General features: G+C 41.0%; 1 protein-coding gene and 1 pseudogene across 1 annotated transcript; both read right to left on the bottom strand.

Annotated features, from left to right (window-relative positions):
- Nucleotides 1–5,314: 5,314 nt before the first annotated feature.
- On the bottom strand, nt 5,315–10,933 carry LOC133886307 (uncharacterized; annotated as a pseudogene).
- Nucleotides 10,934–13,430: 2,497 nt separating this feature from the next.
- LOC133887334 (uncharacterized) lies at nt 13,431–16,399 on the bottom strand. The gene is made up of 13 exons (XM_062327262.1): nt 16,193–16,399; nt 15,855–15,992; nt 15,566–15,647; nt 15,390–15,466; nt 15,173–15,288; nt 14,947–15,064; nt 14,754–14,870; nt 14,464–14,555; nt 14,298–14,364; nt 14,140–14,221; nt 13,961–14,052; nt 13,712–13,855; nt 13,431–13,610 (listed from the first exon to the last, which is right to left on the bottom strand). The coding sequence occupies exons 1-13, from the start codon at nt 16,397–16,399 to the stop codon at nt 13,464–13,466; spliced, it is 1,479 nt and encodes a 492-aa protein (XP_062183246.1). The 3' UTR covers nt 13,431–13,463.
- Between the last annotated feature and the right edge of the window lie 1,151 nt (nt 16,400–17,550).

Genomic DNA, 17,550 nt, shown 5'->3' with positions numbered 1-17,550 from the left:
TGAGGCGTTGACTTGACGAATTAGTGGGTGGCAAGATGGCCAATATAATCCAGCGTGTTGCGGCCACTTCGTTTTTGTTGATAGCCATGCAGGTTGACCTCTGGTTATGGATGCATAGCTGGTGATCATCTTCTCCGATCCATGTGGATGCTCCATCTTGGTTGACCAGAAGCTGGTGATCATCATGGTCATTGCCCGGCCAACTGTATCTCATTACTAAGAAACGAAGAAGATGATCAGTGGCATCTTAAGTCCTTATTGCTAGATCCATTACTGGTAGTGCAGTATGAATCACAAAGTTGAGGAAACTAAGCATGATGCAATGTCAGCCCAATTTTGTGCCGTGTACGTGCAACTTGATGCATTGCAGATATACAAAAATGACTTAGTTTACATTTAGTCAGCATGCGGAAAGATCTTTAATTTTTGCTTTGACTTCTAAGATTAGTCATGATCTACTGACAGTAGGTTTACTTAAAATGTAAAAATTGTTTGTATTAAATACTACAATACATGCATCTGTTCCTATTGCCAACAAAAGATATTAGAGGATAAGGAAGCTAAGATACCACTTGGTAGACTGACTGAACCTGCAGAAGCTGATGATAAGTTTTTTTTTTTTAATTCCCTTCTGTCCATTTGGTCCATGGTCTACTTGGCCGTTGCTTTAATTTGCTTACTGTCTCTGTTCCCTCCAAGAGGAACTTTTTTTTTTTAGGAAAACTGTCGCTACAGATTATATATTAAAAAGGGGGCCAAAAAAGTACAAGGGGAGAGATTAGGAGGAAAGAAAATAAAATAAAGCTAAGAGATTATAAACTTGAATCTAGCCATGCTAAAATGTCCGGGAAATAACTCTTCTTCGCTATGTGCACCATCAGGGTGAACTCAGAAGTAAATCTTGTTTTGCAACATAAAGCAAGGGGTCTAAGTTTTTGAAGAGTCAATCATTTCTCACGGTCCAAATGCTCCAACTCATTAGGATTATGATCTCCATGAAGAACGGGATATTTAGTTGTTGTCTTAAGAGTCACCAAATGCGGTGTGAATCAAAGTGTTGTGGAATTGAAACACCAATAAGCTCCCAGCAGGACCTTGCAAAATTACATTGCAGGAAAAGATGGCGACAAGTTTCTTCTTGCTGAAGAATGCATAATTCACAGGTATAGTCATCTAGGATCATATTTTTTCTTCATCAGTAAATTTATGGTGTTCAATCTATCCTTTAAAAGTAACCAAAAGAAAACTTTATGTTTCTTCTGACATGAAGAGCTCCAAAGCCATCTATAACTAGGGTGAGTTCGAAAGTGACCAATTAGAACTTTATAAGCTTTCTTTGAGGAGAAAGAAGAAGTGCCCCATAAGTAGGTCCAACAGTCAGGATCATCGGAGAGGGCTAAGCTTTGCAATCTGTATTGAAGGATCTGAAATTGAGAGAAAGCTTGAGTGGATAATGGCAAGTTGAAAAGCACCCAAGGTTGATGCTCTCTCCAAGCAGAAGGCAGGGTATGAGTTTTTTTTTCTCAAATACACAGGAGAGTTATGCATCTTTGTATTAAGAAGTAGTAAAGTTACGGAAATTGATACAACGACCCTCACAGGGTCACATGGGTGACCTACTCCAGCATTCATTTCCTTAAGAGATTACAAGCAAAGGAGGCAACTAGGCATAGAGCCGGCATAAATGTTCAGACAACTGTGCCGAAGCATCTCAGCCGCTCCATGATGGCAATCAAATTCTTTGCTCTGGCCTCTCGCCAGCAGACGATGTTGTCATTGATGAGAGACACCAGGTGATCTGAAGAGATTCGGTGATTGTTGAAGATTATGTCATTGTGTGAAAGCCAAATTCGCCAGCAGGTGAGGAGGATGAGCGAGTCCAAACCGTTGCATAGCTCTTTAGCGACTCGTCATCGTAGTTCAAGCAACTAGTCGATGAGGGGTACACTGTCACAGGAATTTGAATCCCAAGAATACGCCACCAGGTCTCTCGCGCCAACGTACAGAGGAGTAGCAAATGATCAGTAGTTTTAGCGAGTTGAGAGCAATGTGTGCAGGAGTTGTCGGATTGAAGTCCAAAACGTCATCACCTCACCGTCGTCCAAAGCTGGCCATGTAACCCCAGCCAGCCAAAGAACTTAACTTTCTAGGGAGCCCAAGTATTCCAAATTAAACTAGCACCCTTGAAACGGATGGCACCTTGAAACATGGCTAGGTACGCCGATTTAGCTGAGTATTGGCCAGTTCTTGTCCATTTCCAAATCAATCGGTCATTGGCTGAGGTCAAGCTGATGGATTCGAGTTCCCCGGAGCCATACATATTGTGCTATCACTGGTAAGCTTAGAGGATCGGTGACATCTCTGATCCACTTGTGATCTTGCAATGCCTCACTTGCCGTTATTTTCTTCTAGGTTTTGGAAGGCACACATCTAAACAAATCAAGAGCAACAGCTTTGATAACACAATCGTAGACAAGAGTCAGTCCAAAAGAAGGTGAAGCTGCCATTTCTAACTTCAAATTTGGTTGAGGCGTTGAAAAAAGCAACCACATCTTTGTCATGATGTAAAGGAAGATTTACCCATGGTTTGGAAGAGCCACTCCGCTACCACAACAACCATCTAAGGCAGAGAGCAAACCCGGCCAAACACAAATCTTGGATGCCAAGGCCGCCATACTCCAAGGGTCGGCAGACTCTAAGCCAGGAGAGGGAGCATCGACCACCTGTCGTAGCTTTGTTGTCCACCCACAAGAAGGCCTTCCTAATCTTGTCGATTTCCTTTATGACCCAAGGCAGTACCACAATGGAGATGATGGTGTACAAAGGTGTTTATGAGAGCACAGACCTTACAAAAGTTTCCTTACCTGACATGCAAATGAGCTTGGCCTGCTAGGATGGCAATTTGGTGGCAACACGGTTCACCAAATGTTGCATATGAGGTTTGAAGAGACGGCTAGTCAAGAGGAGAATACCCAGGTATTTAATGAGGAAGGAAGAGCAACCGCCTAGGAGGTTCTCGTTGATAATGTTTATGTCTATCTCAGCACAACAGATCAGATTGGCAGCACTTTTGTCCAAGTTTGTCGTAAGGCCAAACAACACCCCAAAAAATTAAGAATGGCTAAGTGAGCCTGGATGTCCTGCTGGGTTGGCAATAAGAACACCACTGTGTCGTCTATGCAAAGAGAGCAATCGTGTAGAATTGAACCGTGTCCAGTAGAGTCAATCATGCCTGTCTCACCAACCAAGGTCAACAATAGATCTAAAATGTCCATGACCAAGATGAACAGGAAGGGGGAGAGAGAATCTCCTTGCCTCGGTCCTCTGGCATGGGAAAAAGAAGGCCTGGGAAAAGAATTGAGGAGGATTTGGGTTGTAGAAGGGTCCAAGATCGCTTCGATCCAACTGCACCATCGGGGGAGGAACCCATAAGCCCTCAAGACCTCCAACAAGAAGGACTAGTTGACAGAGTTGAATGCCTTTGAGATGTCCAACTTAAGCAAGAGCTTTGGTCGCTTAGCCTTCTTGAGCAACCTCGCGGTGGAGTGCACCAACTTGAGATGGTCATGTATGGAACGACCAGCGATCAAAACGCTTTGGTTATCAGAGATCGTTGAATCAAGCTGAGGAGCAAGCCTAAGAGCCATAATCTTGGTGACAAGTTAGCCTACACTGTGAATGAGGCTAATCGGTCAGAAATCCGATGCCGTGGAGGCTCCTTCCTTCTTTGGCAACAAGGTGATGAGAGCACTATTTAGAAGAGATAAGGACCTACGATCACCGATGGCGAAGGAGAAGATAGCCAGTGTCAAATCCTCCTTGATCACAGGCCAAGTCGCCCGATAGAAATCAGTTGTAAATCCGTCAGATCCAGGGGCTTTATTAAGCGGCAAGCTCCTTATGGCCGCCAAAATTTCATCACTGTTGAAAGGCACATCTAGTGTGCTCCGGTCGAGGCTAGAGATTCCAACCTACTGCAGATCAATGGTGAAATCTCGTGCAGGAGCAACTCTGAGGATGGAGTTAAAGTGGAAAAATAACATATCCTCCATGGCATCATGGGAGGAAACAGGGTCTGTCACCATGGACAGGGAGTTAATGTGATTTCTATGCGCGCAAAACTTGGCAAACGAATGGAAGAGCCTAGTGGGTATGAGTTTGAGTCTTAGAAAAAGAGCATAGCTCTGGAGAACTTTGGACTACAACTTCGTCATGCCAGAAATGAATAGAATTTCCATTACCATGTATTGCTCTTGCAATTCCTTTGAAAGTATCCATAAGTTTAAGAATACTACGCCACCAACCTTTCAATCTCATACCTGGGAACTGATAAAAAACATAGTATTTCTCCCATAAGAGGTTAACCCAAGGGATTGGATGTTTGTTGAAGAACTTGTCCAGATGCTTGAGAAGGAGGAAATCATTATGAACTCTGAGTTGAATTACCCCAAGACCCCCATCATTCTTAGGTCGACAGACTTTTTTTCTAGGTAGCCATAGGAGGTTTTTTGGCATTCAAATCAGCCCTCTCCAAAGGTAATGATGTTTGTATTTATCAAGTTGACTGATTCCAGTGGCAAGTAGCTTGAGGGAGCACGTGTAAAAAGTAGGGAGGAAAGACAGGCAAGAATTAACCATTTCAAGCTTCCAACCTTGGGTGAGGAACATAGAACAATGGGAGAGTATACATTCCAATCTCTGAACCAGGGGGAAGTAGTCCTTCACTTTTGGTTTATTGAGACCCAACGGTAGCCCAAGATAAGTAAAAGGCATAGATCCAATTTGATAATTGAAAGTTTATGGTAGAAGATACACCTTAGAGTCTGGGACATTGATGAAATACATGTAAGAATTATTATAATTAACTCTTAAGCCTGTTGAATCTGCAAAGGTATTCAAGAGGGCTTTATGCACAAAATATTGTCTAGGAAAAGCTTCAAGAATGATCATAGTGTCATCGGCATACTGGATTATAGGAAAATTATTGTCAGCTCCTAAAATAGGCAAAAACAACAATCCCAACTCTTTTGCCTTGTTAATAATGGACTGAAGAGGTCAGCTTCTAAAGCAAAAGGTAAAGGGGATAGAGGGTGTCCTTGTCTCACACCTCTACGACAATGAAAAACCTTGCTTGGAACACCCAGGGGCGGATCTAGAAAAATAGGTTGATGGGGTCACTATGCATAGATAAGAGAAAATTTGAAGTAAATTGAAAATAATGGTCAACACAATATTTTATAGTTGATATGTAGGACTAACAAAAACATACAGCAACATCAAACTTTAAAAATGTTCTACTTACTAGTGTGCTACCTCATAATCGTTCTTTACGATCTTTGAGCTTCTGAAAGAGATCGATCACGATGTTATTTGGAATACTTGCAAGAAGGGCCGGCTCCACAAAGCAAATAATAGCATCATTCATAAATTGGTCACCAATATGATTCCGTAGTATAGTCTTCACAATTTTCATGGCTGAGAAACACCTTTCTACTGATGCAATGGCAACCGGCAAAACAAGTACAAGCTTCAGAAGTTGATAAACCAATGGAAAGGCAAGATGTTTATTTGTATCAACCATCAACTTAGCCAGTTCAGTAATAGTATTCAATTTTGCAAATCTTTCATCTGCTTGTACATTGTCAATATAAATATGAAGCTCGTGAGCAAGATCCTTCAATTGAACTTCACTAAAATCATCTGGATAACATTTAGCCAATTCCATCAAGCTCTCGAATTTGAAAGCACTAAAATAATCCTTGGGACTGAAAGCTACCATATGTGTAAGCAAATTAGAAGTTGCTTCAGTGAAACGATCGTTGAATTCATTAAGTTGCAAATCAATAACACGGTTCAAGCAATCCCATCTATAATGTTGATAATTAGTCTGATTTGTTTTTTGCCTTGGCTTATGACGGTCAATATATTGTTCTCCCATATCCAACTTTGGGATATCATGCTCTTCGCAAAAAGAGTATACACCCTCCAATAAGACTCCCAACCATCATCTCTAATTTATTGAAGTTTCTGCTTAGTTGACTTTACCTCTGACATAGCCTCTAGTATATCTTGATCTTTCCTTTGTAAACAAAGTGAGAGAGCATTTGCATGGCCCAATATTAGCAACATCAAGTGCAAATGAAAAGCAAAACCAAAATCCTTGAGGTAATCTAGGAGACCATGGGCTTGCCGTCTCTTTCCATCATTTGGACCATCTGTTTCAACATATTGGAGCACTTCAATAACAATAGGAAACAAACTATTAATACTCTTGAGAGTTTTATAGTGAGAACACCACCGAGTGTCTCCAGCTCTTTGAAGCGATTGCTCTTGATTTAAACCTGTTCCACTATAAATTTGTCCACTACCAATGCCTTTCTTTACCCTCTCTTGTTGACTTTCTCGTATCATATCTTTCCGTTTGCAAGATGCTCCAACAACATTAAGAAGAAGTGATATCATATCAAAGAAGTCACTAATATCATCATTCTTTTTAGCTACTGCAACTATGACTAGTTGAAGTTGATGAGCAAAGCAATGGATATAATATGCTGAGTTATTTTCTCTCATGATTAAAGCTCTCAAACCATTGAACTCACCTCTCATGTTGCTTGCTCCATCATACCCTTGGCTTCTTATTTGTTTCAAGCTCAAGCCATATTTAGTAAATAAATAATCAATTCCAAATTTGAGACATGAAGCAGAAGTTTCTTTCACATGAACAATGCCAATAAGTCTTTCTTTTAGTATTCTGCACTTGTCGACGTACCTCAAAACCACAACCATTTGTTCTTTATCGGAAATATCAGCAGATTCATCAACTAACAAATAGAAGACATCACCACCAATTTCTTCAATGATAGAATTCACTATGACCTGTACAATTAATAGAAAACAATAAAGATTAGTTTTAATTATTTTTGTAAAATATGAATAATAAATGAGATCATTGTTACCAACATTTTTTATGCTTTGGGTACAAACATTTCCTTCCCGAAAATCTTGGCAAAGATCATAAAAGTCTTGAGAAATGATCTGCCAACATTTTTTAAGAAAGTCAGAGTTGAAACCATCTGGCCGGGGAGACTTGAAAGGTTTCAATCAGATTATAATTCTGTCAACCTCTTGTTTAGTGAAATTTGAGTGAATCCAATCAAGATTAGGGACATGATTAATAAGAAGGTCAAGATGAAAGTACATATGATGAAAGCTAGAAGAACCAAGCCTTTGCTTGAAGGCGTTCCAAATGAGAGAGGCTTTTTCTTCATGAGAAGAGAGGAATTGGCCAGAATGATTCTGGATTGACATAATAAAGTTCTACCTGAGTCTCAAGGTGGCATTGGCATGAAAAAAATGAGTTCTCTCATCTCCCAATTTTTCCCACTTAATAGTTCTCCTTTGCTTCCAATAAGTTTTTTGGTTGTGAAGTAGGTGCTCAAGGTGGTTCTGGAGTAGAACTCTAAAATTCCATTCTTCAAGACTAAGATCTCTAGCTTCCTCAATGTTGTCTAGGAACATGATAACAAGTTTAGTATTTGAAATGACCTTGGATAAACTAAGAAAGTTGGCTTGTCAGGCACGAAGAACTCTCATAAGATTTTTGAACTTTGCCACAATATTCTTAGCTTTGTTAGTTGTGTTAGTTGGGATTGACCAAGCATGCTGAACTATTTGAGAGAAGCCCTCAAGCTCCATCTAGTAATTCTCAAAGCAAAAAACCTTTGCTTTTGGGATAGAGGTTGTGACTGAAATATAGCAAGGAACATTATCAGAGGTATCTCTTGAGAGAGGGAAAGCCAAAGTACCAAGAAAGTTATCAGTCCACATTTGAGAGGTAAAACACTAGTTAAGTCTCTCAAGAAGGGGATTTTGCTGCTTATTTGACCAAGTGAAGGATCAACCTTTCAGAGGTATTTCTACAAGACCTAAGTGACTAATAGCCTCATTAAATAATAAAATTTTAGTGATGTCGGCACTAGGCTTGTTTCTATTAGAAGGAGAGCAGAGAATATTGAAATCACCAACAATCATCTAGTTAGAATCCTCAGGCAACTCAATTTCTCTGAACCAGTCTAGAAACTCTCGCTTTCTATCTGCAGTACAAGGCCCATGAACATTAGTGAGCATCCAACTATCACCGGTTAACGTTGAGATGAACTCCATAGAGATGGGAAAATCATTTGTGAGAGACAGGTGGCTAGAGAATTTCTGACTCTTCCAAGCGATAAGTAGTCCCCCAAAAGCACCATTTGAGGAAAGAAATTCAAAGGAATCAAATTGGGAAGGACAAAAAATTCCGATGTAGTTTAAGTCAAAATAGGCATGTTTGGTTTCTTGAAGACAGATAATATCACATCCAGATTTTGAAATTTTGCTTCTAATAATATACAATTTTCTATCAGCATTCAGACCTCTGATATTCCAGCAAAGGATTTTCTATTCCCTAAAATGGGAGTTATGATGAGAATACATAAGACATGAATCAACCCAAACTCTAAGTGTAAGGGGAAAGAGGAGAAGGCACCAACAAGCCAAGCTAGGGGAATTAATACAAATAATTTTGTTATTACAAGAGTGCCCAGAATCAAAAGAGATAGATGAGTACTTCCAAGTAAGCCAAATGACATTATCATTTTTCCAACTAAAATGGGAACAAAATGATTATGCCTAAGAAAAGAGGCTAGCCACCAAAAGTTGAAAATGTAATACCAACTGGGTTTACTTTCTGGAATGGGAACAAAATGAGTGCCTAGAATCAAAAGAGATAGAGGAGTACTTCCAAGTAAGCCAAATGACATTATACATTTTTCCAACTAAAATGGGAATAAAATGATTATGCCTGATAAAAGAGGCCAGCCACCAAAAGTTGAAAATGTAATACCAACTGGGTCTACTTTCTGGCTTTCTTCTTGGGCTTCTCATCTTGCTTGGGCTTTTCTAGAGATTTGGGATGAGCTGACTTCACTTCTTTTTGGGCCAACCCAGGGCCCACAACTCTCTTTGAAAATCCTCTTTCCACCAAATTAGAGTCACTCAAAGAATCAGGCTGCATTTGGCAAAAAGATTGGCCTAAACTTTTAATCACTCTAAGCAAACAGAGTGTGTGGTTTGGCTGAACAAGCAGTTCTTGTCCCTACAAGTGCTGGCCTTGAAACCCCCAAGTTATTCTTTATTTCTCAAGCTAACCTCAGCTCTACCAAGGGAGGGGAGTTTAGACCTCCTTTAGACTTCTTTGGCCACTGCATGGGGGTGGAAAGAGGCTGAGATTGCCATTCCAAAGGTTCATCTTCTTTGTGTTGTGCCTCTGAAAGATCATGAATACAGGATATTGGGTTTTCCTCATGACACTTCAGAGGAAGGAGGAAATTCATGGAAGATACACTTGAACCAGCAAAAATAATGTTCCAAGCCTTTGAGCTCAGGAACTTAGAGGCCCAAACGAAATGATATTGAGACATAATCATCTTAGTAAAGAAAGCAACTTAAGAAATAGGGATACAAACTGTTTCTTCAGACCTCCCCTCGGGATTGAAAAAATTTGCCCACAGGTGGTAGACTTCATCATAAATCTTGGGAGTTGCAGAACAGCAACCTTGAGGGTAGAATGTCTCAAAAATAGGATCAGCAATCTGCTTATCTCTATGCATCATAAACCCAACTTGAAAGTGGCCTTCATTTATCAGGGCCTCATTTGCCTACATGATCACATCATCAATAGGGATAAGTTCATAATATGTCCCCAGGGTTTTCTTGCATCAGTTCTTGGACTGGAAGAGGGCCTTGAGCTTGGATATTTAAGATAGGACATTGACATCTAATAGTTCCTGGGGTTGAATTTCCAAAGGCATGAAAGCTTCAGATTCTGGACTATCAGCCTGAGAGAGGATCACAGGACCAGCCAGTCCTAACACCAAATTTGGCAAAGGGTGTCCATTATCAACTGAGGAGGCTAAGCATAGAGAATTACCAAACAATGACAAACTTACTTGGGCAGCTACAGGAGAATTACCAGACCAATTACCAGTCCTAACACTAAATGCTCTCTGCTGCTGCTTTTTTCTTTTTTATCTAACACTAATTTTTCTTTCTAGCTGTGCCACCAACAACCACCAGGCAACACCTGTGGATTCTATGTTGTGTGAAAAATGCTCCTCACGCTCCATATGAAGGATATCAAATCCTTCGATGTAAGTTCAATACGAGATTATTCGTAACTAATTTCAGTAATTAGTTTAATTCCATGATAACATGACATTGGTTACACGTCAAATTGTTTAGGAATTCGATGCTCTTTTTTTCAACGACGATGCACTTCCGGAGATTCAACGACGGATCGCAGAGTTCTTGGTGGCTGAAGCCATAAGCCCACACAGCGAGTTCCACTATAGAATCCCTAGGTTATGAGGTCTTATATATGTAATATGAGTTGTGATTCTGTAATGAATTGATTGGAACTTTATAACCTTTGCGATTATGTGATGAAGCGAGTTCTTATATGCGTATTTGTCGATATAGATTTGTGTGTGTTGCTGTTGTTTTCAAGAAGAAGACGGATGCTAAATCCTAGCTACGCTCCAAGATGCAACATGAAAATAGGATATTCCCATAGGGTAACATAGACATAAGTGATGGGTAACCTGGTTACCCGTCATTTATATATTCCTCCTGGCACATGGATGATAAACATAAGTGATGGGTTAAGAGGTTACCTGTCACTTATGTTAGGACATAAGTAACGGGTGAATACATCACCTGTCACTTATGTCTGTCACCCCAGCACATGGAAGACGCTCATAGGTGACGGGTAACGGTATGACCCATCATCGATGACATCATTGGTGATGGGTCCTTACCCGTCATTAATGGCTAGTCATCAGTGACACGTTCGAAGTGACAGGTGTGGGACCCGTCACCCATGAGGGTTATTACCCATCGCCCATGAGCTTTTTTCATGCAGTGTGGTTTTGGGGGTTCCTTGGTGTTGAAGAAAGATACTTTTGAGGAGAAACAACCCATCAACTGTTTGATTAATTGGATTGCTATCACATCAGAAGGACCAGGGGTTGGCATCATATCTATTTAATGCCTTCAAGGGCCATGGACGGCCCTAGCTCATGCCTAAAAAGACAGATATCCATCCTAAGCATACTAGTTGCCTAGGCATCACAAGACACTAATATAGTTAATGACAAAGGTAACTAAGGTTATCGTGGAATCATGGTATCAAGTAAGGTTTTGGCATAACAAATAGGTCATAACTATTGCAAATGCTTGAATTAAAGCTAATATATAAACATGGGATGATATACCAGTTTTAAGTTCAATGTTTTAGATTATGAAATAGGTCAAACATGGTCAAGGAAAGAGGATTTGTCTTCTTCAAAGTCCTCCTGTAGTTCCTCATAGTCTGGGTCCTTAGATTCCTCTACAAACTCTCCATCTTCTGCAAAGCGTAATTGTGACAATAAGTGGACCTACACCAGGGAAGAACCAAATGGAATGCCAAATAGACCTTAACAACTATCAAAGTAGGACAGGGAGATAGGTCAAGATTATAGATGAATTTAGGTTTAAGAATCGTTGATATCAGAGTTAAAATAGATAAGTTACGAACTTTAGAATATCAATTAGAAATTACTTAAGGAAAAAGAACAGAGAAATATTCCAAGAATATTCCTCGGGTTTAAATTAATTCAGAGAATTAAAAAAGAATTACGACGTCAACCTAACAGGTGGGACCTGGTCAATGGTCAATGTAAACCAACCACCATGTTGACTGACATGTAGGTCCCACTGGATGACACATGGGCCGAGTTATATCTAGGCCGGGCCAAGTGAGAGGGACCTATGGCAAGCACGTGGTGAACATGCAACTGGAGACAATTTTCGAGACCAAAGCAATGCACTCACAGCGGTGCAGCGAAGAGGCTCACCAGAAATCCTCACCGGCGATGGCTTCCGGTGTCGGGCTTCATCATGGTCTATATGCTGGGGATCTATGCGATGAGGGGAATTTGTTTTCGGGGATCTTGAGATAGCCGTCAGAGGTCGGACGGAGGTTGGCAAAGGGGGGAAGTGCGGGGGAGTCTTTTTAGGGGTTTCTTGCTACTGTAGGTGGCTATGGACTCACTGAGGGTTCCTATGGGTTTGGCCATGCTAGAGCGGCACTACCAATGGCCTGCAACAGAGAAGAGGTGGTGACAGCACCGAGCACGAGCTTGATGGGAAAACAGAGAAGAGCTAGTTACCACTCTAGAATGGTGGAAGGGGGACGGAAAAAGCCTTACCAAGGTCTAGAAGGGGAGGAGGAGGAGGCTGGCGTAGAGAAATCCGAGTTGTGGTTGTGGCAACTCCTTCTTGAGCTCTGGCTTCAAAGTTTCACGATTGCTCCTAGGCTTTAGGAAGGGGCACAAGGGCACAACCGCCGACTTCTCTAGTGTCTTCTTCTTCTTCCTTCTACTGCTTTAGGTGAAGACTGTGGACATGACGGTTCTCTACGGCGAGGAAGTGGAAGAGAGGTGCTTGGGTTAAACTAGGCGGTTGGTGTTGGGGGGGGGGGGGAGGGAAAGAGAAAGGGAGGAGTGGGGCTCCAATTTTAGAGCTGAAGGAGACACTTGGGTTTCTTGGGGTGAGCCTTTGAGCCCTTGAGGTTAGGAAGACAAGTCGGTGAGAAAGAAAGGGAAAGTGGGGAGGAGGGCTGGGCCAGCAGTGCGTCGGGATGATGCGCGCAGATGGGCTGCGAGCGAGTGATGCAGAGCCGGCTGAAGAAAAGAAAATGAAAGAGAAAAGATAGAGGGATAGGTGGGCTAGGCCAGCTCGGTGAGAGAAGGGATTCAGCCCCAGAGAAAATAAGGTTTTGGGAGTTGATTTGGGATTTAATTTTTGAATTGGATTTTGGAATATGAATACAGATTTGAAATTAGTGATTTGGATAACAGAATTGAAATTTAATTTGAGCTTTGAATTTGGGATAGATTTGAATTTGATTTAGATTTGGACTAAGGGTTTGCTTGAATTAAATTCAAATCAACACATAAAGAACCGAGAACTCTAAGAAACCAATATGCTAATACAGGGTTTGAATTTCAATGAGTTTGAGATACTTATATATGTAGACACACACACTCACATATATACTTTCAATTTTGTTTGGCATATTCTCCGATCTGAACTTTCGATTTTGTTTTTCTTTTTGGTCCAGAAACTACTATCAGTATATAGGCATACAGCGAGAAAGTACTGTACTGGTAGAGGGACTATTATGAGCCTATGGCCCAGTGCTAATTTCTTTCTGAAGACGTAAGTGCCGCCTGAGAATACACAAGAAGCTTGAAACATTTATATTACTTACGCATCAATCATACAAAATAATTTTACACTGAAGTTGGCAAGCAGATTTACTGCTGGAGAAACAACATATATTGCTTCTCCTAGATTGTTCAAAATTTATCATCTAAAAACCCTCATAATTTCCAATAAATCCCTAATTTGTGCAAGATACCAGCCGCAACACCCCAGAACACAATCTCTCCAAATAGTACATACAGCAGAGTTCCCAGCCTTTGAGAATGCCAGACATTGACAAACACATGCTTCACGATCCAGTGCACCTGCAAAAATAGAAACAAAAACAAACAAATCAAGCTCATACAAAAAGAGCTCCAAATATGTCCATGTTCTTATGCCAAATTGAGTTTCACCCATTACTTACAAGAGTATCATCTGGTGACTCATAGTACCATCCATTCACAAATGCAGCCAGTATTCCCTGTGCTCCTAGGACAAACACAAGCATGGCATTCATACCAATCCACTCCAGGAACAAGAATGGTGTCCTTAGGCCCCAGATATCAATCTACCGATCAAAAAAGGAATGGAGGTAACATTTTATTTTTCGCAAAACAGATCATGAAAGTGCAGAAGTTTCATGTCCAAATTAGGTACAGATGATGAACCATACCAGTATGTAGAAAGCTGAAAGAATGATTCCTGCCGCGCCAGCAGTGAAGCAGACATAGCTGAAGCTGTAGAGTTGCTTGTTGATTGGAATGGCTGAAAGAGCATAGATGTATGCGAAATTCTGAGTCCAAGGTTTCTATCTATGAGTTCAAGTCTCTGAAATAGATTTATGGATATTACCCTTTGTGAAGTGTAAGAGAATGCCGAGCACAAGGAGCGAAAAGCCCAACAGAAGCCAGTGTTTCAGTCTCTCCTTGTGAGTCTGAAAATCAGAAACTTTGTTGACCATGGTGCACCTCTTAAAAACTCACTGGTAAAAGCCAGTTTTGGACAATAACCTTGAAATGGATTAGAACATGGCCATAATGAATTCCGATTGTCCCTGATAGAATCGATGATATTGAACTGAAAAACAATAGCATTGTCAGATACTTGAACTCTTGACTACCAACAAGCATCTAAAATAAATTCAGCTTCAGTCAGTTCATCTTTTCAGGTTCCAACCTTAACAAGCCTTCTGGTTCGAAAGGTGCAAGGCACCATGCTGGTGCATCTGTTCGCAGAGGACCTGTGTTCGGTGAGCTAAAAGTGCAATCCTGATAGTGTAATCAAAGTGCACAAAACTGTCAGACTAAATATTCTAGCCATATGAAATTTCCTATAGATTTTTTTTTTTTTGAACGGACATTTCCTATAGATTAGTTAATGCATTGAGATTAAACAAAGTAGCTCATTCCTAGTGACAAGTACAGATCTTCAAAAAAAAATGAAAAATACTAAGATTTCAATTCTACCTTTGATCGGATCCAAACCGGTTGCATATAGAGATGATTAATCCCCCAAACCTGCCTATCAACATATCCAACTGCATTGCAAGCCTGGTCCAGGTGGCTCCTCACACCACATTGTACCTGCAGGAACAAGCAAATACTGTATCAAATACAAAAACTACAGTGATGATGGTATGCCCGGGCAAGTTCCCGATACCGTAAATTGCTTGCCGTCATTAACATCGCCATCGTTTTGGTAAACAAAGCTCCAATCCGGGACATATAGTGAGAATGTTGTGACCATGTATATGACAAACGCGATGAGACCACCTAACCTGTTGGTATTCAGAAATGGCCAGATATGTTCATCATTTTCAGAATTAAGAAAAGATGAAAAGATGTGTGGAATCACAGTGTAAGCCATGAGGATAAGGTCTGTGTACCATTGCCACCGGTACGCGTCGAAAATAGCATAAGGACCAGACCGCACCGTGGTAGGCCGTACCTTTCTGGTGAATGCCTCTATCAGAGCAACCATGAAGTACACCAACGCTATTCTCTAATGAGCCAATGTGAAGCAAAGAAAATAATTCTAAGTTATTACCTAGATAGATGAAAAGGAGGTGGCAATTTTTTTTCTTATTGTTGGATGTAGTGAACCTGTAGGATGCCACACCATCTGATCTGCTTCATGTCCACTCCGTAAGAGAGGTCATCCGGAGCGTGAGAATATCCTCCTTTATACATGTCGTCAGAACCGACAGTAACAAATTGTTTCAACCAAGAAACGGATTGGAATAAAAACTATAACAAAATCATGTTGGTGAAAGAATTACCTTGGAGAAGCAGACCCCAGAAGAGCATTTTCAGTGTTCTGAGGACAATCTTCTTCACAGCGGCGCCAATTTTCTGAACTCTCTGCAATCATGCTCACCTGATGATCAGTTTCTCTCTGCTAGCATGATACATTCAGTTGCAACTTGTAGAGACAGTAAGAGGTACAGAGTATAGATGCATATTATTTTTCACTGGCAACTTAATCGATTTGTGACAAAATAATCGACCGGTGCAAGAACCTCTCTACATTATGGAAGTGTGGATGCAAGTGTGTGCGCGCTTACTCACCTTCAATGCAAAGGCGATGGCAACACCGACGATGAAGAGGAAGAACGGCATGACGAAGTCTGCCAAAGTGCACCCGTTCCACGGTGAATGGTCAATCCGCTCATAAGCCCCACCGGCATCGTCCACCAGTATCATAAGCTGCATGCAGGGAACTCAACAATTTATATGTCGATATATGTGAACATTTTATAGAATGATTATTAGCTTTCTTGAATCATTTTCAGGAACCTAAAAAAGCTTTGGCAATTACAAATGCTGCTGCTGCGACTAAAGGAAATCAAAATTTTCAGATCGATCACAAGTGCAAAAAGGAAATATGGACTGATGCCTGTATGTACCACAATGGTCAGCCCTCGGAAGGCATCAAGAGCTGCCACTCTCCTGCTCTTCTTCTGCACCTCCTCAGCCACTGCTACCCTCTCCTTCCCAACCGCCTCGACGTCCTCGCCATTGCCTTCGCTATTCTCGCCACGGCCGACGTCAATGGCGTGCTGCTCTGGACCTTTCTCAGCGGCAGATGCTGCTATCTCCTGCCCCTTTTCCATATCCAACTTGTATAGCTTGGTTGGTATGTATGTGCAGGCTTAACTTGCTTAGATCTTAGCTACGTAGTATCGGCATGGAAATGGATACCTATCAAGGTGACTCACACACTTAACTAGATGAATGAATGTTCAAGTATGTCACATCTGTATATTTATATATAGCTATCTGATTACAGGAATTGTCTCTCTTGCTGTCCATAAAATGTTGTTTATTTGATAACTGATTTAGCTGCTAGCTAGATTAGTCTGGAATTTACGTTGGGCTGCCGTCCTGTGAAGTAAATATTTTCCACGAGTGGTTGCCACTTCCCATGTTTTCTTGGAGTGGCTTCATGACCTTTGTTTCCACATATATAGTCTGTACATGAAGATAAAAATACTGAGGCCGCAAGTGGATAACACGGTAAGTTATGTACCAGGAGATGTTCCTTAATTTACTGTTGGAAGGACTGTACAAGTCTTACAGTGTGATCATGACAAATTTCCATCCGTAACGACGGAATTTCCATGAACCTAAGGTAATGGAGTTGTTTCATATGAAATTTTTGCGCTCCAAGAAATGTTTCCCAGGTGTTTAATTTAAAATCTATACATTGCACCGGTGCAAAGAATCGAAAGGTACAGATTGAACTGAAAATAAACACCACTGGATATGCGACTAACATGCAGCCAAAGGACTAGTATTGGATCACAATTGTGATCAATTTCTCCACAAGGAGCGTATTTGTGCTCCTATAAATCGAAGTCTTACATCTAGAGTTAAAACTCTAGAGTGTTGCCATGCATACGAAGTTACAAACAAAGATTTTTACCCGCGAAGATGAGAAGGATCAGGGTCTGATTTACAGGTTTGTTAGGGTCTGGTTAATAATGCTTTTATCTTCAATGATAGAATGGTACGTACGTATTGGGAAATATAATCAGTCCGGCAGTATGAAAGACGACATGCGTCGCCGGCTCCGTTTGGACGCCGCTGCGCATCATCTTTTTGTTGTCTTGGAGCGTGCAGTTGACGATGTTGCTCCATTTGGATTCAGACAAGTGAATCCAAACTGTTGTATAAAGTGATGACGTTAAAGAATAACAACAACCCACGACTACTGTATCATGCAAGCAAGGATGTCAAAGTATCATCTAGCTGTTTCAAATAT

Source organism: Phragmites australis, chromosome 12, assembly GCF_958298935.1.
Source record: "Phragmites australis chromosome 12, lpPhrAust1.1, whole genome shotgun sequence".
In the NCBI taxonomy this organism is placed as follows: domain Eukaryota; kingdom Viridiplantae; phylum Streptophyta; class Magnoliopsida; order Poales; family Poaceae; genus Phragmites; species Phragmites australis.
Note: the sequence above shows the minus strand (reverse complement) of the source record. Positions and strands in the feature narration are given on the sequence as shown.

Excerpts from the sequence above, each read along its gene's own strand:
- LOC133887334 (XM_062327262.1), bottom strand. The coding sequence starts at position 16,399 with ATGGAAAAGGGGCAGGAGATAGCAGCATCTGCCGCTGAGAAAGGTCCA. Across the intron at positions 15,648-15,854 it reads CCATCGCCTTTGCATTGAAG|AGAGTTCAGAAAATTGGCGC; the intron begins GTGAGTAAGCGC and ends GCATGATTGCAG. Across the intron at positions 14,222-14,297 it reads ATGTTCTAATCCATTTCAAG|ACTCACAAGGAGAGACTGAA; the intron begins GTTATTGTCCAA and ends TCTGATTTTCAG.